Here is a 24,420-nt window from a genome sequence, read left to right as displayed (position 1 = left end):
GCAGAGCACTTCCTGACTGTGAGGCCCCGTTCCAAGTGCTTTATGTGGATTAATTAATTTAGTTCTCATAACAACCCCACGAGCTGGATGCTTGTATTGTCTCCAAAACTCACACATAGGTAGATGGTGGAGTCGCTCCCTCATCCACTTTTTCTGCTGCGTCTCTGCTCTGTCAAGACCAGGGCCATCATTCCTAGAAACGTTTATTTCCTCAGAGCATTTCCTGTGGCGTTTGGCAACCGAGGGTCCCTCAGGATGTGCTGCTTGCCTAATAGATGTGTAGGAGCTCTCCAAGAACGTTCCAGTCCAGATCACTCTAACATGAGCTCACTGGGGAATGAACAATGGGTGGCCGCTGAAACAGTTCTAAAGAAATGCAGTGTCAACACACCCACACTGAGAGCAATGCAAAGTCACTGAGCTTTTCAAAAATGACATTACAGGGAAAATCCTTGTGGTCTTTCCCAACTCAAACTTATGTTTTAAACACTGATTAGAAAAGTTTGCTGATGTGACAGGAAAGTGAATGTTAGATTTTTAAACGATGGTTTGCTTTTTAGAGCCCTTTAAAATTTTGATAGCATTTAAGAAACCACTTGATTTTACAAGGAAAAAGGACCAGAGTTAATCTAGGGCTGGGAACAGAGATCAAAATGGCCATTGCCTCTCCAGGCCACGAGCCATGTGTCCTGTGCTTCCCTCCCACCCCTTCAGCATTGATTGAAAATATATCTTCAAAGATGGACTCAAAAGCTATTTTGATGCTTTTATTGACAATTTGAGTACAATCTTAGTCAAGTATTTCTTTACACATTTCAGAGAAAAATAGAGATTCTTCTGCAAAGACTTTATTTCTATTCTTCTGATGTATTCACATTTTGTTACATCATTCAAGCTCAAACACGTTATAGTGGTTTGTGATTCACATTCATTTATAGTGGCTATTTTTTCTTTAACTTGTTTTAAGAATCAGTATTCTATTCTGAAAAGAAAAATACATAAAGACATCCATGAGGGAAGGAACGGAGTACCTAGGGATTTCTACGGTGCCTGAACACATGGGAGCAAACCTTGTTCAGGCATCCACACCCAACAAACCATGCAGATTTGGAAGAGGCAACAATGGCAGCATCATTAAAACCAAAAGCTTTGGAAGACATAAAATGCTGGGTGCTCCACATGACGGAGGGTGCCACTTCATTGTCCTGTTGGGTCAGTGCAAGGAGGTGCTACTTACTGGGATTGTCAGTAACATACGGGCAGGCCCTGGGTGGGTTCCAGACTGAGCACTGACACCAGCCGTTGGGATGTGCAGGCTCGTGCCTGTTGACCTTCCTTCTTCTCACACTCACAGACATTGGTTCTCCATTATCTCTAAATAATCTTTAGGCTTCCTGACATGAGTCGGGCAGCCTTCGGGCCACGTTGGGGAGGTTGAATTTTCTGACAAATTGAAGCCAAATGAGGCTGTTAATGTTGATGTGGTTGCCACACCCTCGTCTTGTCCCAGGCGCAGAGCCCCTGAGGGTAGGACTGTCCCTGGATGGAAGGTTAGGGAACCAGGGACAGATGCCTCTGGGAAATTTTCTGGGGTCATTCCCTCTCTCCTCCCAGCAAGGATTTCTGGTGCTCCATCTACAAAGAGAAGCCCTGCTACCGATTTCAAAATTTCCAGGGTCCCTAAATCCAAAAGGGATCCCATGTGCTAGTGAAACTCACTGTGCCCTTAGTTATGGTCACAGTTTTCCTGAGAAGACAGATGATGAGAACAAAAGACAGTGGTTACCCTTTGTCACCTGTATACTGTGCTGCCGAAAATGAGGTTTGTTGCATCTAAGTGTGAATACATCTCTTTTTGAGGTGTTGTGAATGCCTCAAAATAAAAAAAAGATGAAAATCTAGTCAACACTTCAGTTCAGTCCATGTTAATATTTGAGTGTGAATTTACCATCTTAGAGAAAAGAACTTTCCGTTGAAGTAAGCCACTGGGTGGGCAGAAACCCCGGGACTTGCAGATTGGAGGAACAGAGTGGGTAAGCAGAAAGAGCATAAACCCTCCTGATAGAGAGTCAGGCTACCTCCTGAGATAGTCCTGGAAATGCACCTTCTTTAGACATTCTGCTTTAGTGAGCTGCACTTTTGTTAACATTGAGAATCATTATGAAATCATTTCTAAATATGTCTTTATAGGCACCTTATCCATTAAATTTACAGTGAAGCCAAATGTATTAGCTTATTCTCAAAACTGCAAAATGAATGTTTAAAATCAAATGATAGATTTTGCAATATTTTTAGAAAATCATCTTTCTAAAGTTGCAAGTAATTAAATGGAATGAAAGAGCATTAAGTTTTGATTTCTTCCCTATAGTTTAAACATTCAACATCAAACTAACTTTCATATTTTCTCACTTAGTTGACAAGCCGATTTGTGTGAAGTTGATATTTCATCCATGCAATAAAGAAAGGTAGAATTCTTGGGGATAAACACATAGTTTTGACTATTGTCTGCAGTTCTTTGGGAATAGATGTTCTCTGAAAATTTAAATAAGAGCATTGTTCTTAAAGCAGTGAATACAGTTCTGAGAATCCATTAACAGGCCATCTTACAGAGAACCGCTGACAATAGTCCCTCGAAATGATTTCTCACCTCACAAATGGCTTTTTCCCAATATTTGCTAAAGGCAAAATGCAGAAATTAAACCTGAGAAATTGCTCTCTACATACTTAGCCAACTTGACTTGAATTCACTCAAGAATGACAACCGATACAAATGATGGAAGTGCAATTTGATCTGTGTTCTGGTATTTGTGTATTGCTGAGGCTTGCGAATACTGATGGTGGTCTCACCCTTAGCTTTGCTGTTTTTAATGGGCACAATGAGAGGGATGCTAGGAGCATCTCTTGTAACTTTGTTTTGGTGATTTTGTAAAGAACTTGAAGTGTGTGTGTGTGTGTGTGTGTGTGTAGAAAGCAAAAGTGGCACATGACAGTAGGACACTTTGTGTGTTTCCAGGCAGGATGGTGGCTGAGCCCTGCCGTGTTGCAGCTGCTCCGGCTACACGTCGAACCAGTGGTCCCCCATGCAGGCGCGGTTCCACTCGCAGCCACAGTTCCAGCACCACTCGAGCTGGCACTGGGACTGCGGGCACTTCATGTGCATGCATCCTCCTGTGGGCAGACGGAGGACACAGGTAAACTCCTGGAAAACACTCGTTCCCACACCAACATGCTGTTCAAGAAATGACTTTCTAAAGGAATCATCACAAGCAATCCAGTGGTAGAATCTGAACCGAGGAAAACAAATTAGGGCGCACACCAGGAAGTTCTAAAGTTATGACAGTCATTATGAAATGAATGGAGCATGCCACTTTCACTGAGGGTAAATTTTAGTTTATTTTTTTTTGGTGAGGAAGATTGGCCCCAAGCTAACATCTGTTGCGAATCTTCTTTTTGCTTGATGAAGATTGTCCCTGAACCAACATCTGTGCCCGTCTTTCTCTATTTTGTACATGGGACTCTGCCACAGCATGGCTTGATGAGTGGTGTATAGGTCCACGCCCGGGATCTGAACCTGTGAACCCCGGGCTGCCAAAGTGGAGCATGTGAACTTAACCACTATGCCACTGGCTGGCTCCCCCACTGAGGACAAATTTTATTCGTAAATTTGAGTTTATTCACTTCTCTTGAAATGGGATTTAGAGACAAATGCTTTGTGTTGCACAGATAGGGGTCAATTCCTTATGTAAATATATATTAAATTGAATATTTAAAATATATATTAATATACTTAATGATTCAACATATAATACATAATAATGTAAATATAAACTATGAGCATTTTTATCGTTTCTTTAGTGTTAGTTGACGTGGAAAAATTCACAAAAGAGGAGTCGGGATAGCTGTCTTAAAAATATTAAATTGGGAACACTTCCCTTTATGCTATTCACGATTTCATTTAAGATGAGAAGGACAGAAAGAAACCAGTGAATGATGTTGGGGACTCTACATAGGTTCTCATTTACTCCTCAAAAGCATTTACTCTTAACTTGTCAGATAAGATTATTACTCGGGTATAGATTTCTCTCAAGGTCATTTAAATGATGAAGCCTGAGATTTACCCATGATCTGTGTGTTTCCAATGTTCTCTCTTTCACAGAACAGGGCCTGTTCAGCATGAGACGTAAAGTCCCTTATCTGGGGACTTATTTTGGGATTCCACACCTCCCCCATTTGTTGAACATATTCTTTATTTGCTTCTGGGGCTCAGACACCAAGTCTGCCGTGAAGTGAAGAGGGAGTCGTTTGTATGAAGTTATGTGTCGAGAATCGTTTCTGACCACATTTGCCGGGTAATCCAGGCAAAAGTAGCTTCTTTGTTTGAATCCTACATTGTGTTGAATGTGCTCCATTATTACCAATTACACAGTTAAGTCATTTTTTCTTGCCAAATTTTCCAAGTGATTGCTTTAGCACTGTCTCATTTTTACTATTAGAAACCCAGCAAGAGAATTTCCACTAATTTAAAATATTTATGAATATGTAACTAAACGCATTTGTTTTAGGGTAATTTAAGGGTATTTATCATTCCATACTTTTCTGCTTTTATTTGGTTTGTTTGAGAGATCATTAAAAAATTGCAAATATGTGGGGCCAGCCCTGGTGGCCTAAAGGTTAAGTTTGGGGCATTCCACTTTGGTGGCCCAGGTTCAGTTCCTGGGTGTGGACCTACACCACTTGTCTATCATGTGGCCATGCTGTGACGGTGGCTCACATGCAAAAATAGAGGAAGACTGGAAACAGATGTTAGCTCAGGGTGGATCTTACTCAGGAAAAAAAATACAAATATGTGGAAAACAAAGGGAAAAACTCACTTATGACACTTTTATCTTAATATTTCCTATTTAGGAGTACACAATTACAGGACTTTATTTTCAACACTTATCTAATTATTGTACACTTATGATGCAAATAACATACCAAAATAAGGCAATACTGTATAATCACTTAAGTTTCTCTGGAATATCATAGACAATTCTTAAGCAATACATTCAAATTTAATGAAATAGTAAAGTGATGCTAAATGAAAGGTTGAGAATGTTTTCCTATTATACCAGAATCTGAATGGATGTGGAATATGAGCGTCACAAATAAGATTTTATTATGGAATCTTGAATCACAATGGCACAACAGAATAAGAAGAAATGAAATAGGAAGAGACGATATTCACGTTATTAACTTTCTTTCCCTCTTGGTGCTTGAGAGACGCAAAGTGATTGCTGGAGCCCATCATATGGAGAGGCAGCAGGGACTCTAACGCTAAGGCTTCTCCAGCTTAAGAGCAAATGTGAGCAAGAAGCTGCTGACAACTTTACACTAATTTGTGGATATTTAAATGAAGAAAATACAGCTTCTCTTTTAGAGAATTCTGTCTGCTGACTGATGCTCACGCCATGAAAAGGCCAGCCTGTGCCCAGTCAACACTATGGCCCGGCTGGCAACTTGTCTTCCCAATTTAACGAGAGAGTAGAAGTTCTTCAACAACCTGAAGGCAAATTTAACTGGCAACAGACACCTACTGATCAGAGAATGGACCCAGAATCTCATCTGTGAAGTGGAAGTGATGGAAGAAACTTCTGGAGATTGGAGGGGATTATAAGAGAAGTGCCAAGGTTTAGCCTGTGTTGACAATGGAAATAATTCCCATTATCACCACAGCTTTGCTGAAGTAAGAACAACTTTTCTGGGATTCAGCCGAATATGCAGGAGACCATGAATTTAGGTTGAGCACCAGGTAAGGAAGCTAGCTGTTCCTGCTAACAGGGCCTACATTTGTTTCCCTTGCACATTTTAACAGTTTAGACTCTCATTAATAAGCTTAATGTACCAGCTTTTCAGTTCCCAGGGTAAAAATTTATAGGTGAAAAATTAGTGCTTTCTATTTATAGTACATCACAATGTTTCAAAAAAGTAACGAGATTAGGAACATTTCTATAGTCATGAATCAGTGGACTTCTTCGATGCCGTGGGCCACGGCTGCCAGTGTGGTCTCACTCAAAAGGCAGATCTGACCGAATCATTTCCCGGCTTCACAGCCTGGAATGGCTCCCTGTCTTCTGGAGTCAAGTCCAAGCCCTTCACCTCATTCCGGGCCCTTCCTTCTCTATCCTACCCTATTCAGCATACGCTCCTGCCATGCGTCATCGAGGAACTCCAAAGAACTGGGCTTCCTGCCCACACGGGTGTTTCCTGTTTACACTCGGTGCCTTCACACCTGTTGTCTGCCTAGAAGGCTCCTCTCCCACCTCCTTGACTGGCCCGTGTGTACTGATCCTTCAGCTCTCAGCTCAGGTATCATCTCTTCCAGGAAACCAGCTCTTAGCCCCCAGGTCTTTGTGCCCTTCTAGCTTGCTTATCATAGGTTATAAAAATATCTGTGTAGGTGTCTATCGCCTTTCTCTCTACTTTTTAAATCATCAAACATTTTTTTGTGAGGTTCTCTCCCAGGCCCAGGAGATAGATAAGTTTCCTGATCTTTGATAACAGCAACATGGCCTCTTCCTATTTAATTGGTGTTCTTTAAATACTTGTGAAATGGAGCCATGGCCCATGTTCATCAGCACTGCATGTCCTCTCTGGGAAGAGCTTTGAACTTTCGCTTCCATTGCCCCTACAACACTGCTCAATCGGTAAGGACTAGAAAAATTCTTTCCTCTGATTCCATTGATGTCTTCTTTTTAGAGGTGCATGCCAACACACTGCATTTGCCAGGAGTGTTCCAGCATGCAAAGGAATAACAATGACTCATGGAGTAATTTTTTTTTTCCTGGGAGACCATTGATTCAGAACTAGGCACTTGGCTCGTTCCTGCTGCTCTGGGATGCGTCAGCACTGTCTTGTTTGTATTAAGGAAGACTTTCTAAAGGACATGTCTGAGGAAAGAGAGACTGGAGTGCCCATCATGGGACTGCCGGGTTTCACTCCACAGCAAGCCAGCTCTTAGCAGCCTACACACCAGGTGTAGCCAACGCTCAATGAAGAGGACGTGGGAGGAGCTGTCCCTGGTGCTTCATTTTATGCTGCTGACTCTACCTCACACTTGCATATATGTTTCCCATTTAGAAAGGACTCTGGGTACTGGGCTGTGATGGCTTTAAGCTGATTGACATGTCCAAGATGGATGGCAGTGGGTTACCCGCTGCTTGCTGTGAGCTATCAGAGTCACCATGAATGGGGCAGCCCAAAGGAATACTCTAAATAGAGACTAGAGTTTGACTTCAAACAACACTGCAGAGCCAGGGAGGGACACAGAATGATGGCTGACAGACAGCGTGATGAACACAGGGGAAGGTCAATGAGGGGCATGAAAATCCATAGCCACAAGCATGGAGCCCAGCTGGTCCCCCTCTCAATGTCCTTCACCATATTACATGGGCCACTTGTCTATTAAGGCAGCAGCTGGGAGGGGAGAACTTCTGCTTAAGAGGTCTCACAAGTCTCCTCAAAGCCATGGTGGCCCCCCAGCACTTATGAGGAGTAGATGTGACTGCATGTGTAAGGAGGGGGACTGAGCCTTCCCATGAGATGCTGCCCTGGGTTTACGGTATCATTAGGGAAAACTATTTGAACATGGATGCTGGTGTTTCTAAGACTGTAAAATGGGCAAAGTGGGACATATATGTGGGCTCCTGACAGACTTTGACTGTAGTTAATGTCATTTAATCCAGAGGTATCTCCAAGTTGTCATTTCACATTCTTAAAATTTAGAGAGCAGTTGCCGGAAGGCCACAGAAAAACTCCTATTCGAAAACACATTCCGGCAGGGATATTTTAATGAAGGAGCCAGGGGTCATAGCGATATAAGGCACTAACTCTCTCACAGCAGAGATGGAGCAACCAAAGCCCAAAATGTGTTCCAGGGTTCAAAGGGATGTGAATCACTGTGATAGGAAAAAAAAAGAATTTGTGGCCCTAAAAACTTGGGAAGCAACTGGTTAAAAAAAATTAAACAAATTTCTCTGCAAAAGGAATTCTCAAATGCTTTCATTGGCTAATGCATATTGTGAATGGAGATAATAATAGTGGCTTCCTCATGTGGTTTCTGTGAAGGTTAAACGATCTGATGCTTACAGAGAACTTAGAACAGGCATACAGTAAACGCTCACTACAAGTGAGTTGTTTTGGTGGTTGCTGTTATCCAAGAGAGGGATAGAGTAGGAATGACTTGGCAAACTTACTGGATGTGGTAATCTCCTCCTTTCCCCACTGAGTACCCATGGACACCAGAGTACCATGGAGCACAAGTTGGGAAATATGGGACTGAGGAGTTTCTCTGGCATCTTTGCTGTTGTTGCTGTTAGAGTAGTGAACAATTTATCACACACAAAGTGTCTCATACTCTTAATAACAAATCGTAATAAGGACAATTGGTGTTTATTCAGTGCTTTCTCTATGCCAGGCTCTGGGCTAACCATTTGTCATCCATCATGTCGTATGACTCTATTATTGAGAGGCAGCTTCTTTCATCATCTCTGACAGATGAGGACACGTGGCTTAGGAGGTTAAGAAACTTGACATGAGAGAGGAGATTCAAACTCTGGCCAGATGGCTTCAAAGTCTCTGTGCTCAACTGCCCTGTTATAAAACCCTTGTAGAGTTCCTGACTGTTATAACCACGTACCCAACGCTCTCCAAGAAGAGCTCATCAAATGCCCACTTTCTGGGCAGCCCAGACTCACCATTCTTTTCAACTGGCACGTGGCAACGAGGACAGGGCTTAGTGGTTTTCTTGATTGTTTCTTTGGAGGCTTCCTCCCACCGGGCTTGCTCTGCCGCCCTCTCATCAACTCTGTAGGCCTGGGTCAATAAAGACAAAAGGAGGTGAAATTCAGATCTTTATATTGGGATTGAAGTGTTGGTTCCTTGAAACACTTGTTTCGGAAATTCTTAGAGATGGAAGTGCCTTCAGGCAAGAAGCTCAGACATAAATTCACTTGAAAAGTGGCAGACAGGGTTGAACACGCATGGAACGTGGCTGTCTTGGCATGTGGCCTATGCTTACAAGCTAAGAAAAGACTGCTCAGTTTTACAGTGTGAGGTCCTCTCTTTTGTTATTTTGAATGAGTGTAATAAATAACATCTATCAGGCACGTAATATGCAGTCAAGGTGATAAATGCTCTTAAACACTTGTTAGATGCTTCATTAGGTCAGAATACTAGTTCTTACTTTACGTGGAGGAGTGGAGTTAAACAATTGTTCAAAGCTGATAAGTGAGAAAGTCTGTGTGACTCCAAAATCTTTACTTTTAAACGTTTTTCTACATCTTGTTATCTTTCATTCTTACTCCTGGAAAATGGGACACTCCAAGTGTCACAGAAGGGACAGGAGCAGGAGCAAAGAAATCAAGTCGGTGTGACAGAGAAGAAGGCAGTGGGAGTTGGGAATGGCCAGAGACTAAGACTGTGGGCCCAGGAGTCAGCTGCCTGGGTTCAAATCCCAGGTGGGTGACTTCGGAAACATCCCTTAACCTTTCAGAAAGTCCTCATCTCTTAGATGGAAATAAAAAATGCCTAATGCATCGGGTCCATTGACGATTAAGTGAGTTAATTTCCTTAAAGACTCAGAGCGAATATCTGACACATATTGTTGAGTGATAATATGAATTACCTCAGGGTCTATAACACGGCAAGCTCTCAAAAACGTTTGCTAATATTATTCACATCAGAGAACTAAATTGCCCCTGACTCTTACCATGAAAAGGAGGAGAGATTTCAAAGGAGCCACTGCAGGTATTCATTCTGCACCTGTCTAATAGTTAAGGCACCTCAGCCTCCTCCACTGACGTCAATATTGAATGACACGTGCAGAAAAAGGATTTTGGTACATTTTTGGATTCAGTCCAAGAACTTTGTGGTCTCGAAAACATTTCAAAACATTAATCCAAACAGAACCCTCCATCTCTTCCTCTCCAGTATTTAACAATATTTTCTTTTACGCTTTAAAATTAATATGAACATGCAAGTCATTCTATTACCTTGTAACGACTCTTTTAAAACATTCTCAGAGCTACTTTTAGGTTAAGAAACTACTGAAAATAACTTGAAATATAGATTAGTGAAGAAATCAAATAACATGAAATGCTCTAATACTCTGATATTACTCTAGTAATAATACTGATAATACGTTACAAATTTATAACATATTATTTTTCACACTTTGATTTCCAAATTTCAGTTGATCTTCACAATCACCCAGAGAAATCAGTTGGGCAGATGTCAAGCTTATTTCACAAACAAGACCTCTGAGTAGTAAAAAAGTCAAGCGTCAGGTTCAAGGATGCTCACCTCATATATAGCAGCATCCATGCCAATCAAATGCAAAAGTTTGGGGAACCTGAAGGATGGAGACCCAAACCAGAGATGCTCACTGTGCGGTCCACAGCACTGTGCTTTGAGAATCAAACTCTGCCCAGCACCATTGCCAGTTAGCAGGTTTTCTAGATGGTGAGAGTAAAAATAAGAGGTATGGGGATGCCTATGCTCAGAAACTGCTACCTCAGCAAGCTGTCATCCTCCAATTCCACAGCGCAGTGAGGGACCTAGATAAGACGTGGGATCCGGTGAGTGGAATCCTTCACCCCAAATATGAATCCAACTTTTATCATTTCATCATCAGATTCTAAATATTCTTGAAATGTTCAAGTTTTTCAGTCTTTAAGAATGAAGTATTCTGGGGTAAATAACTGTGTTTATACCTAAGTTGCAGCATTTTATGGTTTTTATAGTAACTGGAATTGACAGTTCTGTTGTTTCCAACAGAAAGTCAATTCGTCCACAGCCAAGATCATATTTGCTTCCTCCTTGTATCTTCAGAGTCTGGCATAGTGCCTGGGACCTAGCAGGCACTCAGTACATTTTAGCTGAGTGAGCGAATGAATGAATGGTGCAACCAATGAAGGTAACAACTTGACAGTCATCTGGAATAGGACCCTGTGAATCAGAGGGGCACACGACATGCATCCCTTATGGTGGTCACTGGGGTGAAACCAATTTCTTTCTGTCACTTACCTATCTCATTCACAAAGGAAACGTCCTTCAGAACTCAGAGGGCGCCATGCGATTTGTGCATGCTTTGTTAGAATAAAGCAGAGTCAGTTTAACAGCTAAGAAGCAACCACAGGTCACTGAGAACTTCATTTGGCTCTGGGACAACGTAAGGACCACTCATGGCTGAGAGCATGGTGATAAAGCTGTGCTTAATGAGACCCGCTGCAAGATTTAGTAAGTAGGTTTGTATCTTAAGTACGTGTTTTCCAATTGGCTCACGTTCACCTGTGGTCCTAACCCTCAGTGATACATAGCAAATACCATATGTACATATCTAACTGTATGTCCCAAGCTTTTGTTTTTCCTTCTTCTTTTTTTTTTTTGGTGAGGCAGATTGGCCCTGAGCTAACACCTCTTGTCAATCCTCTTTTTGCTTAAGGAAGATTCCCCCTGAGCTAAAATCTGTGCCAATCTTCTTTTATTTTATATGTGGGATGCTGCCACAGCATGGCTGACGAGTGGTGTAGGTCTGTGCCTGGGATCCAAACCCGTGAACCCTGGGCTGGCAAAGCAGAGTGCACCAAACTTAACCACTATGCTACTAGGCTGGCCCTTCCAAGCTCTTCTTTTTAAGGCCCAGGAGCATTTAACTTTGTAGCAATGGTTTAGAATTGCTTGCCGGGGGCATACAGATCAGACAAACATATAATTTTACTTATTAAAAACTAAGTTCAAAATGCTGCTTTTCAGCAATATGGCACACTGCATGTGAAGGGCAATTTCTCCCAGGTCTATACACCTAAAATGCTGGATGAAACATGGAAGAAAAATCTTTGCTTAATGCATTCTGATCTAGTGGGGAACTAAGGGAAATCCCTGAAGATCAGAATAAGAAGGGAAAAATTCTCCTCGTTAAGAGAGGGAAGAACCTGGTGTTTTCTGTGGGGCCATTTTCCTAGTCCCAGGCTGCCCAGAGTGTGGGTCTTTACAGGTCCTGAGAGTATAGACAGAGACAAAATTTGGGCCAGAAGAGGGTGGAATGGAACTGAATTTTCCCATTACACACAGACGACTGAGGCTCCTGAGGGGTGACACCAGCTGATGACCTAGGAAAATCCTTCTGAGAGGAGAGAATTGATAAAGAATTGATGAAGATATGTGCCATCTCGGCCTTGGTTCTATGGCAGGGCAGGTTGGGGAGACAAAGTTTCTCTGAGAATTGCTAACCACCAAGCCTCATACACAAGAGCTTGTGAAAAGAATTCATACTACCTAATCAGCTTAAAAAATAACCCAACTCAAAAAATTCATCTGAAATAGTCCTGGGTTGGTAGTGTATCCAGGAACCTGGCTGAAGCAAAAATATTTTCCATTGAGTAATGCACTTTAAAAAGCCAAATCTCAATGAAATCACACAAATAGAACTCCAAGAAACCTGTGATCCCAATTAAAAAGTCACCAAATATAAGAGAAGCCAAGCTACCATGAGTGAAAATGGTAGAAACACCAAACTGCAGAATATAACCAGCAAAGGTTGTAGATATTGAAATGATCAGCAGAGTGTACAAAATAAATATATTTGATATACTTAAAGAAATAAAAGAAAGTATGGAAAGCATGATGAAGAAATAAGAGAATACCATAATTAACCAGGCAGATTAGAAAAAGAAACACGTCTTTGTTTTGCCCATTTTTCTAGACACAGAAAATGAATGATTAAAATTAGAAATTTAGTTGATGAATTACACAGCAAATTAGATACAAATGAAGAAGGAACTTGTGAACTGGAAGATGGAGCTGAAGAAATTACATAGAATGCAGATCAGAGAGCAAAAAGTGCAAAATATGAAAAGGAGATGAAGAGTTAGAGAGGATAGAGTGAGAAGGTACAAAACGTGTCTAGAGTTCTAGAAGGAGATAACAGAGAGCATGAGGGAGAAACAGTATTTGAACAGAGAGTGGCAGAGAAAATACAGATTATCTACAAAGAAGTTGCATTATTCTGACAGCTTATTTCTTAACCTATGGATGCTAGCAGACAGTAGCATAATATCTTTAAGTACTGAAAGAAAATACCAGCCTACTTAGAATTCTATATGAGCAAAATTAATTTTCAAGAATGAGTATGAATAAAAACACTTTCAGACATAAAATACAGAGTCTTTCTCATCAACAGACCTTCACTAGAGAAAGATCCAAATAGGATAAAGTCCAAAAGGAAGATATGAGCTGCAAGAAGAAACTGTGAGCAAAGAAAATGCTAAGCGTGAGCAAGTCAAGCAAATATTGACTATATAAAACTATCAAAATAATGCCCAATTTGTTGGTTAAAAAAAATCCAGGTAGAACGAAAATGCTGGAAGAGATTACCATATAAGTGAGAGAATTAAGTAGTTCTAAGGTGCTTGTATTATTCAGGCTGATGATCATTAGACTTTGTTACATTAATATATGTTTAAATTTCTAGGATAATCAGTAAAAAAAAAATAGAGAGAAAGAATTTTGCTTCTAAACAAGAAAAAATAGAAAAAAGCAACCAAAAATTCAAAAAGAAGATAAGATGAAAGTATATAAATATTGAATAAATAGATAGTATGAAATAAAGTGGCAGAAATGACTACAAATATCTTAATAACCAAAATAGGGCTTGTGGACTGTAATCTGGAGCAGGGGTTGGTAAACTGAGGCCCATAGGCCAAATCTGGTCTGCTACTTGTACTGTAAATAAAGTTTTATTGAAACAGTCATGTTCATTCATTTACACGTTTATGGCTACTGGCAGAATTCAGCTGCAAGCAGTTAAATTTTAGTAAGAAGTTAATGAAAATACAATGTAATTTTTTTCCCATCCAGGTTAATGGACCACCGAATTCTCTTCAGGAACCTCTTGCATCCCAGGGTGAGCACCTGTTCCAGGAGACAGGTGGTTACAAGTAAGCCTATAACATCCTGGCTACAATAGCAAGAAATTATAAACAACCCAGGTGTTTATCTACAGTTGATTGGAAACGTAAACTGTGGCCTATTTATACCGATGGAATACTATACAGCTGTGAAAATGATGAACTCAGGAAGACACATCAACACAGTGAATCCCCAAAACATAATGCTAAAAGAAAATAAAGCAAGTTGCAAAAGAATACGTATGATATAATTTCTTTTATATAAAGTTGAAACACAAATTTGTGATAAAATAGTACGTACGCTTTAAAAAAAAACCCATTAGATAGCAAGAAAACATAAATGTATGTTAAAACTCGAAAGACACATAAAGGGTGATTCATATAAAATGTAGGACAGTGGAGACCTCTGGGCATAAGGAAGGCAGGGTAGATGCGAGGTTCATAGGGGACTTCAGAGATCTGCTTGGCAATTTGCTTCCTACTGGGGGCGGTGGTGCATGTGTGTTCATCTCATTTCTTGAAAATTACTATTCTTTCAATTATGTATGTTAAATATACCATTTCATAATATATGTGTTATATATGTACATACACAGAATATGCTTATTTTTTCACATTAAATGGGTAGAAAAACAAACATTATAAATATGTGGAGTCAAAATTACAGTAAAATAACTTTTTGATTTTCTCATTTTGCTACTACTATGTGGTTGTGATCACTATTTAAAGATATATTTCAAAATATAGGTATTCATTATGAAATTTTTCTTTTTTTGAGGAAGATTAGCCCTGAGCTAACATCTGCTGCCAATCCTCCTCTTTTTGCTGAGGAAGACTGGCCCTGAGCTAACATCCATGCCCATCTTCCTCTACTTTATAGGTGGGATGCCTGCCACGGCATGGCTGGATAAGTGGTGTGTAGGTCTGCATCCGGGATCCAAACTGGCGAACCCCGGGCTGCCTAAGTGGAACGTTCGCACTTAACTACTGCGCCACTGGGCCGGCCCCCCATTATGAAAATTTTGAGAAATAAAGAAAGCATAAAAAATGACAAAAATCATTGGCAATCCCTCACCGGTTATAACTACTGTCCACATTTTTATGTATTCCATATATACTATGCATATTATTTTTTGTAACCCAATTTTCTCCCGTAAAATATATTGTGAACGATTCCCCACATCATTTATAGATATACACGTGTGTGTAAAATTTTAGCTTGCATTGTGCTCCAGCGTGTGAAAGCCTCCTAGCTCACTCAGTCAATCACAGACTACAGGCAATGTAGATGGTTTCTTATCAGTCTGAACAATCTTGAGATAAATGTTCTTAGAGAGGAGTCTTTGCTTTGCTCTTTCATGGGAGAGAGACAAAAATTATGGCAGAAGAAGTGAAATAGTTTGCTCTCAGAATACTGATTTTCCCTGTCTTCTTTTCTGATCCCCAGAGCGTACAGGCCAGAGTGACCTGAAGACCCATGAGACGTCCACTAGGATTCCTCCCAAAGGGCTGTGTGTCTATCCTCCCCAGCAGTAAAGTCCTTTCACATTAGGGCACTCCACACTTAAACCTGGGAGGAATAACTAAATACCCTCTGTGCAAGCATTTACACACTAGCGTGAACTGAGTCATCAGATCTGCCAGTTTGTCTGCAGTAGCTCAGGGAAGTGGGCGGTGGGCAAGAAGGTTTTGGTACATGGGGTGGCAGAGGGAAAAGGAAAAAGCTGGATCAGCAATTTCTAATGCTTTCACCTTCAAGGATAGGCTTTGTCATCATTTCCGTTACAGACTCCCATATTTTAAAGAATTTTGTTCATGAAACAAAACACCTTCTCTTCTTTATGTTAAATGGACATATAGTTGCTGCAATATTACAAATACGGAAACCTCTATTACCCATTCTAAGGGTCAGTTAGGATCTGGAGCCTTGAGTTGGCACCTCCTGGGCTAGGCACGCATTGCTGCAAAGGGAGAGATGGGTTCTCCCAGGACACTGAGGGGCAGAAGAACCCTGGGCAGGCCAGTGGGCAGGACTGGGTACCAAGAGGGGAGGTGGGGGTGGGACACAGAGGACAAACTTCTCCTGTTGATAGAGTGACCATATGTCCTGGCTGGTCTTGTGTATTAAACATGCCTTTTTATTCTGACGCTTTGACCTCTGTGGCCTTGCTGACACTGACAGACTGCCCCCAGCCCCAGGGCTAGCTAATTCCGACAGATAGTAAAGACTCAAGGATGCCTTCCATATGTAAACCAACCAACCCAGAGCCCATACCCCAAATGCCTCCTCTGTTGGGCTCTCAAACTCTGGGGCCACTATGCACCTGTCCTGGTCACACCAGGCCCAGTAGGGACAAGCAGGGACAGCCCCTACACCCCAGAGCCCACTGCAACTATTCAAACTAGCCAACCCCAAGCCTGCTCGCTCTCTTGCACATTCCATCCCAGGAAACCACAGTAAAGCTCTTGTCCAACGTTTTCCATCTCTCCCACTGCCTCCTGACCAACCCTGGCCCTTCCCCATGTGGCCTTGTATGGCGTCACCTACCTCCTCCGCTTGAGATCTGTTAGTAACAAACTATCTTTCAAAGGCAGTCATTTCCTGATCTTTGGCTGTAGTATACCCGAATAACAAAATCTGCCTTTTTTAACACCTAGGATAAAACTAGTATGTATCTATTGACCTGGCAAAATTATTGCAATGCCCTTCTGCCTCAAAAGTGCCCTGGTTTCCATAATAGATCATTGGGTCCCATGCTCATTAGCAAGCCAGTCTAGGTCTTGCTCTGCCAGCAGCAGGGCCTGGGGCCTGAACTGTGCCTAGTACACAGTAGAGGCTCAATGAACGCTTACTGACTGGCTGGCGGTGGCTTCCTCTTAGCGGAGGATCACTGTGCATTCTCTATGGTTTCTGTGCCTCCCTCATTCCTGCCTGCTGTTGTCATTGGGGACAAGCTCTGCTCTGTTGTATCTGGAAGATGAAAAACAAGAGAGAGAAAACGGACTGGCCCAGGAGCAGGGTCAAGAGAATCAGAGCAAAGACAGCCTCGGCCACCCAGGGACCAGATCTAGTTCCGAACTCTGTCCGTGGGCGGCTTATCAGTGACATGAATCTCAGCCCAGGAAGATGGCTCGATTTTCATCACTTTTTCTACATTTAGGGGACTGAAGTAATATAGCAAATTTCTCAAGTAATAGAGGCTGGTGGTCAACCCCAATCAATGCAAACACATATGCAATTTGATTATAAACTCTGGATAGCAAACCAGATTAACCAGTTTAACAAACTGATAAAATGCAGAGTTATGGCTTTAGGGCTTCCTGATTCAATATTCAGGTGTCATGGTGCAGGCCCTGAGAGATTAGCTTTCAGGCAAGTCAGGGGAGAGAATGAGTAATCAGCCAAACTCTCCGAAACAGTAAAATCAAGTATAATTCCACAGGGAAGCAAAGGTGGAAAGAGGAAGCCCAGAGCAGACACACTGTGATTTCAGAGCAGACACACTCAGCAGCAGGCCAATCCAAATGCCGCCCGAGATGCAGCTGAGCATCCTTTCCTAGGTGGCAATGCTGAGCACCTTGGTAAAGACTCCATCTAGCTCTCTTTAGGGGGAAAGGGAGCATCTCCTTGCCCTTTTACCTTTTTCTGTCAGAGGGGGTAAATCTGGGTCTCAGCCGCCTGCTCCCCAGGCAAGTGGAAAGGGAGGCCCCAGCCTTGCTCACGCCCAGCTCTCCTTTCCTTCCTGGTGCGCCCCTTCTGCCCTTCTGCTCCCCCTGCAAGATTCTGTTATGGTGCCAGCTGTGAAGATTTCAGCAGTCCTCTCTTCAGACACAGTCAACTCATGTACCTCTCTGCTCTCACAATGCTTTTGTGTGTGTATCCATTCCTGCATGTAGCACTCGGGATGGTAAGGAAGAGCTTGTGTGTCCACATCCACTCTGGACAGTGAAGGCCTCAAGCTCAGCGCTGCTGGCTCAGCCATCTTCATCCCTCAGTGCCTAGCGCAGGCTGGGCTCCCAGGGGCCACTCCAAGCAGCTGGACTGACCGGCTGAATGGCTGCAAGGGGCTCCGCTGCATAGGTCATTGGAAGACAGGGCATGGCTTCTAGTCTCAGAATCTGAAAACCCAGCTGGGAGATAAGATGCAAACAGGGGGCCCCTCCCAGAGTAGCTGGTGTACAGGAGGAATGCCAGAGGAGAAGACAGGAAGTGCTGTTGGAGTCTCTGAGGAAGGAGGACTCCGAAGGGCGACCAGGAGAGATGAGATGGAAGCAGCATCTGACAGGTGCTTTTGCAAATGAGGGGTAGAATTTGAATAAACACAGGGGGGAACAGGACCGCTTTAGAAAGAGGGAATGTCATGACCACACACCAGGAACACGAAGAATGTTAAATTCATGAGTGAACAGGGCAGGAAAGGCATGTATTCAGGAGATGTCTGATGCATCATGTGGAAACTAGCAAGAGACCCAGAGAAGCCTGCAGTGTTAGAAACAGAGGACACAGACATTATTTTATAGGCAAAGAAACACAGAGAGAAAAATAGGTTGTAGGCAGATTGCAAAGGGTCTTAACAGGTTTTTACTATAATAAGAAGTGCCATTTATTAAGAACCTACTATGTGCCAGAACCCAAGGAACAAGGCAAAATGGCAACTGCATGAAATGCTTTTTAGCACCATGCTGGTGGGGTTTCTGATAAGCCCGCCTGACAGTCATCCAACCCTCTCTTGGGGGAAGTAACTCCGACTACCTACCTCAACTGATTAGGGCCCAGGAGTTTTACAGCCTTGAAAAGTTAAAGGTTAACTTGTAAAGAGTTGATAAGATACGACAGTTGTGTTTTTTTTAGTGATAGAGAATATATGCCCAAAGGTTACAGTTTTATTGCCCCATAAACAGTTCTGTCTATAACTTAGTAACCATATTTCAGCATTCTTTCCCAAATGACTCAGTATTCTCTTCCTCAGATGCTCATGGAACCAGCTCTCTTGTTCTTTTGCTGGTTTGCCCACTGAGTTGCTAAATAAGACTGGTTTGGGCTGACACGAAACCATGTCCAAGCATCGTGCGGGACACCTGCAAAGCTGTGAGCTCCCAGTTTGCAGGGAGTAGTTCAAGGGCTGGTCCAGGGCCCTGGAGCAGAGGAGAGGAGCAGTTTGAAGAAGAAACAGTAACAATGTCTCTGTTATATTAGAAAGGGTGCTCTCTGTGGCAGAGGCCTCAGTAGATTGTTTAATGTAGTAACTCTAGCCTCTCGGCTAATAGTTGATATCAACTATTTTGGCAGAAGAAACGGCAGCTTTGGGAAGCTACAGAACTTGTCCAAGGTCACATGGCCTGTGAGCAGCGGAATCAGAATTTAAACCTTGAGCTGTCTGATTTCATACATCTGGCTTTTCCTACTATAATTTCTTTCTTTCACTATGATGTCACATGTTGCAAAGAGGACTAAAGGATGGAAGGCCATGACAATGTTATGGCGCGGTTCCACAACAACTTGCGGCCCAGGGGTAGCAGGGGGAAGCCTTCACTTCCTCTGCCATCAGCACCGGGCCCCTCAGTGGTGGAGGCGCAGCCAGCCCGAGGCTTTCGCTGGAGCCACTCGCTCGGCTGTGCGGCTGTTTGCCATCACTGCGATCTGGCCGCCTCTCACTTCCGCCTGACCTGCTGAAATTGTTCTCAAAAAGGACGCGAGTGGGGCCCAATTGCCCAGGCCATGCCTTCTCTCTTTCCTTTTCTTCTCTGACTGTCCCCCTGCACTTAACACTTGCCAGCTTCCTTCCTCCCTGGCAGGACTGAGCCACCAAGAAAGCCCCCACCCCCACATCAACATTTTTCTTGTTACTTCCTAGCTTCACCCAGTTGGATTCATGTGGCTGGAGAGCCAGAGACCCACATCCCTGCTGCTGGCCTAGGTGACAGTGGGGAACCAAGAAAAACAACTCTGGAACATCCTGCTAGTGGGCTATCTGTGCCTGGGAGACTGTGCTAGACCCCTGGGGGGAAAATGGCTGTCATCAAGCCCTTTCTACTGAGATCTTTGCTTAGCATCCTTTATGAGCATCCTTGATACTGATGTTCAAATCCTTCCAGAATGATTGCAAGCAGTGGCTGGAAGCCCACTGCTTCAGGATCAACAAGGGATTTTTAAAAATACAGATTCTTGTACGCACACGCTGGAGGTTTGGATCCAGCAGGTCTGGAGTGGGGTTGAGAAATTTGAGTCCTTAAAAAATCTCCAGGGGCTTGTAGGGCACAGAGGGGTTTGGGAACCATCTCATTTGGGCCTGGGGAAGAGCATGATGTTTAGTTGGATAAACTTATCCTCCGTTACGGCTTTAGTCATCGAGCTGTAAAGCAATGACTTGTCACTGTGTTGCCAGGAGGTGAAGGTCGCTTTGCGAGTGAGAATTATTGCACCACATGCAATTAACTGTGGCTCATATAGGGCAGCGGAACAATCAGGGTAATTGTATAGATCTCTGGGCCTGCTTCCCGTTCACCCATCAAGAGGAGGAACAGCGTGTGAGCGCAGTGCATGTTTGTGTGGGACATGGAGGGCGTGGAAAGGGACAAATCTCTCTTCTTACATATTTGGTGGCTGAAAACAGCAGTTCCATATATATCTTCAAAATGGCCTCAGCAAGGTCAAGTACTGGCGTGATAGCCACTCTGTGGCTTCAGAAGGGATCACGGTTTTTGTTTCTATGGTGATAACTGTTAAGTGACCATTTAGAGGTGTCTACACCAGGAGAAGTGGTTCAGAGCAGGGTTTGGAGTCATCATGCCTGGGTTTAAATGCCAGCTTCACTCTTGACTTGCTGTGTAACTGCGGACAGATGCCCAACCTCAGTCTCTGCTCCTCCGTGAGTATGATGAATGTGGTACCTGCCTCATAATAAGACAAACATGCAAAGAGCTCAGCACAGAGCCTGGTGTCCCCTCAGTGCTAAGTTCATATTTTCCATGATCACAGTTTTTATTATTTTGTAGTCATCACCATCATCTCTGACTTAGAGAGACGGCACTGTCAGACTACAGGTGTTTGTATCAACTGAAAGACTGCGGAAGGCCTGGGCTGACCTGAAGTCTCCTTTAAAAAAGACAGGCAAATCCTAGTGCCCTCATAGAATGCAGAAAATTTGTGCCTGTGCGATACTGATGATATATATGTAAGTTAGAGCAACTTGAGAGACTGTTCACATAACATGTCATCTTTCCTACTTTAGGAAACTTATCTGTGACACTTATTTAGCCAATAGTTGGACAAGCATATCCTAATTCTGAAAGAGTCCATTTACATCTGTTTTCCAAAACGGATCAGACTGCCGTTAATCCCTGAAAACACAGTTGGCTTAATTCAGATGTGAATGTTTTCATGTGAATGCCAGCTTTGAAGTGTTACCCGGCCTGGTGGTGTAGTGGTTAAGTTCACATGCTCTGCTTGGGCAGCCCGGGATTTGCAGGTTCGGATCCCTGGCGTGGACCTATATACTGCTCATCAGGCCATGCTGTGGTGGCATCTCACATACAAAAAATAGAGGAAGACTGGAACAGATGTTAGCTCAGGGCCAATCTTCCTCGCCACCCCCCCCACCCCCCAAAAAGACAGACAAAACCCCCCAAAACACTGAATGCCCAGATAATATTCACTTGCCAGATAATTACTGAAAACTCCCACCCACTCGGAGAGTAGCCTTCCCAACCTTCCCGGAGCCACAGCAAAGTCAAAACTGATGCTCCAGTTGAAGGCCACTGCTTGTGAGTAGCGTGCCCCCTACTGGCGAGACGGAACACTGCATCGCCTTTCAGGCAGGAAGATGTCAACAGAACTTCTTTTGCTGTTCTCACAACATTCTTGAAACTATTGCTATCCCTTTTGGGGGGAATATATATATATTTGTATATTAAATATACATATTAGGAAGAAATAGTTCTATATATTTATCTACCTTTATGTGTATATATTTAGAGAGAAATCATCAGAGTGCCAGGAAGTAAGCAGCCTCTGCCGAGTGCTGGGTGGGTTGCCAGGCCACACCGTCCCCACTAAGTTCCAAACTTCCCAGGCTCTGCTTTCGAACGCAATCTGGAAGACTATCTGGGATGCTCACAAGAACAGTGGTGACGTCTTATTAGTGCAATGCGTACCAGCACCACCGTGGGGCTAGATCTCATACAGCACTGCCCCACGGGGCTTAACTGCTTCATAAAGGGCCAGAAAGTAAACAGTGTCTGTTAGCCTATTTTGAGATGGGTGGGGAAATGGACCAACACAAATATTAAGTAGCAAGATTATTAATAGGTATCATTTATTGGGAATTTTAAAGAGCTTTGTGTTCGACTATTATCCCAAGTTGACAAATGGAGAAAAGTGCCCTTTGGCAAGGAAGATGAGCTAACTTAGAGTTTTGGTAAAGGAGATCTCTGGTCCACGGCTTGCTTAAGTCAGTAATTACTAAAATTATCAACATGGACAGGATTTTGAATATGGAGGCATCCCTAATGCAAAGAGGAAGCCGGAGCAGAGAACAAAGCTTGTCCTTTGTGTAAAGTGTAGCTATTCCGGAACAAAGCCGACTATTGTCTTTGCCGGAGCTGGCACAGAAATCCATTCATTTGACAGACGTGTGTTGGGTGCCCATAAGGTGCCAGGCACTGTTCTAGGTACCAGGGATACATTAATAAACAAAAGGGATGACAGATAAAGAACAAACAAAACCCCTGCCTTGTGGCACTTACGTGCCAGCAGAACAATGGCTCTCAAACTGTGGCGCGCATCAGTGGCACCCGCAGGGCTTGTTCAAATGCAGGTTGCTGCAGATCCACCTCTGACAGCCCTGTCTGGTTTCTGAATCAGTAGGTCCGGGGCGGGGCCAAGAATTTGTGATTGAACATGTTCCCGGGTGATGCGCATGCAGCTCACCTGTGGGCTACCCTTTGAGAAGCTTGCGTGTGAATGTGCGTGAGTTCTAGCACAAGTTGTTTCAAGTGTGTACGTCCAGTCTCCCCAGCCTGATGTAATCCTGTGAGGGGCGCGTACAATGGGACGAGGATAGGTGAGGAAAGAACTACGTTATTCTGCTCACGCTGTGATTTGTTGGGTTCTGGACCAGGCATTATGCCTGCATTGTTTCATTAATTCCTTTTGATTTCACACTATCATAGTATAGATGAGGAAAGCATGGCTTTGAGAGGGTACACAATTCACTTCATGATTCCCACAGCTGGTGTATCAGTCAGGGTTCTCCAGAGAGACAGAACCAATAGGATATATGTACATATACATAAAATATATGGATTTATTTTAAGGAATTGGCTCATGGGATTGTGGGAGCTGGCAAGTTTAAATCTGATGGGTAGGCCAGCAGGCTGGAAAGTCAGGCAGAATTTCTATATTATGGTCTTGATGCAGGATTCGTTCTTATCTGGGAAACCTCAGTCTTGGCTCTTAAGGCCTTCAATTGATTGGACGAGGCCCACCCACATTATGGGTAAGTGCCTTTACTTAAAGCCAATTGATTACAGATGTTGACCACATCTATAAAATACCTTCAGAGCCACACCTAGACTAGTGTTTGACAAAACAACCAGGCGACATAGCCTACCCAAGTTGACACAAAAATTAACTGTTACAGCTAGCCATGGCTAAAACTCATATTCAAGATCAGATCTGTTTGCCTTCCAAACCATTCTGCCTTCCCCTGGATTCCTCACAAAATAAGGCTGGGCAGATAATAGAGGCACTATTAGTTCTTGTTGAGAGAAATTAAACATAAACTTGGAAAATGACAGTGATCCACTTAAACGGTGCTAGAGCTTCATGCTTGCATTCGGCAGTTGCTTCATTCGATAGGAGGCAGTCACATAGGGCCGAAGAACCCCTGTCCCCACAAACGGTCTACCAGCCAACTGTGGATGACAATATACATATACTCCCGCCATTTTTAGTCAATCCGTGGATAAAGGGTTTGTTGAAGCCAGGACCCCGCTCTGAGTTTGTCAAATCTGCACCTTGCTCAGTGCTGCTCCCGTGGGGACAGTCCTTCGATTCTCCCGCCCCTCTTGTTCGTTGAAAGTGGGCAAGACGCCTTTTTTCTCCGAGTCTCTTCTCTTTCGGGCACCTTGGGTTGCGGAATATATTATTTCCCTTAAGGATGTAGCGCCATCTGGTGGGTTAGCGGCGCTCTGCGGATGTTTGTTTCCCTCTTCCCGCTCCAAGAGGAAACGCTGAGAATTGACAGGGCATCCTTTCCAAGGGTGGAGATGAACCAGTTCCCGGGGGTGTGTGTGTGCGTGTGTGCGCGCGCACGTGTGTGTGGCGTGGTATGTCTGTGGGGGATGTACGTGCAGTGTGTATGTGTGGTGTGTGTGGAGGGGGTGGTATATGTGGTGTCGGTGTGTGTGTACACACGTGTGTGTGGTGTGGTGTGTGTGGTGTGTCCATGGCGGATGTACGTGGGGTGTGCAT

General features: G+C 43.3%; 1 protein-coding gene across 3 annotated transcripts in view; it reads right to left on the bottom strand.

The window, feature by feature from the left end:
• Positions 1–770: 770 nt before the first annotated feature.
• The window catches only part of PRKN (parkin RBR E3 ubiquitin protein ligase), a 1,211,604-nt gene continuing 1,187,954 nt past the window's right edge, over positions 771–24,420 (bottom strand). For all 3 annotated transcript variants that reach the window (XM_046670682.1, XM_046670681.1, XM_046670680.1), the window contains exons 11-12: positions 8,736–8,853; positions 771–3,168 (exon numbers count right to left, since the gene is read on the bottom strand). In XM_046670682.1, the coding sequence (XP_046526638.1) occupies positions 3,056–3,168; positions 8,736–8,853 (231 nt within the window). In that variant the 3' untranslated portion in view covers positions 771–3,055. The remainder of the gene's footprint in view (positions 3,169–8,735; positions 8,854–24,420) is intronic.

The sequence above is a fragment of the Equus quagga genome, chromosome 8 (genome assembly GCF_021613505.1).
Source record: "Equus quagga isolate Etosha38 chromosome 8, UCLA_HA_Equagga_1.0, whole genome shotgun sequence".
NCBI lineage: Eukaryota > Metazoa > Chordata > Mammalia > Perissodactyla > Equidae > Equus > Equus quagga.
This window is presented reverse-complemented; position numbering and strand designations above follow the sequence as displayed.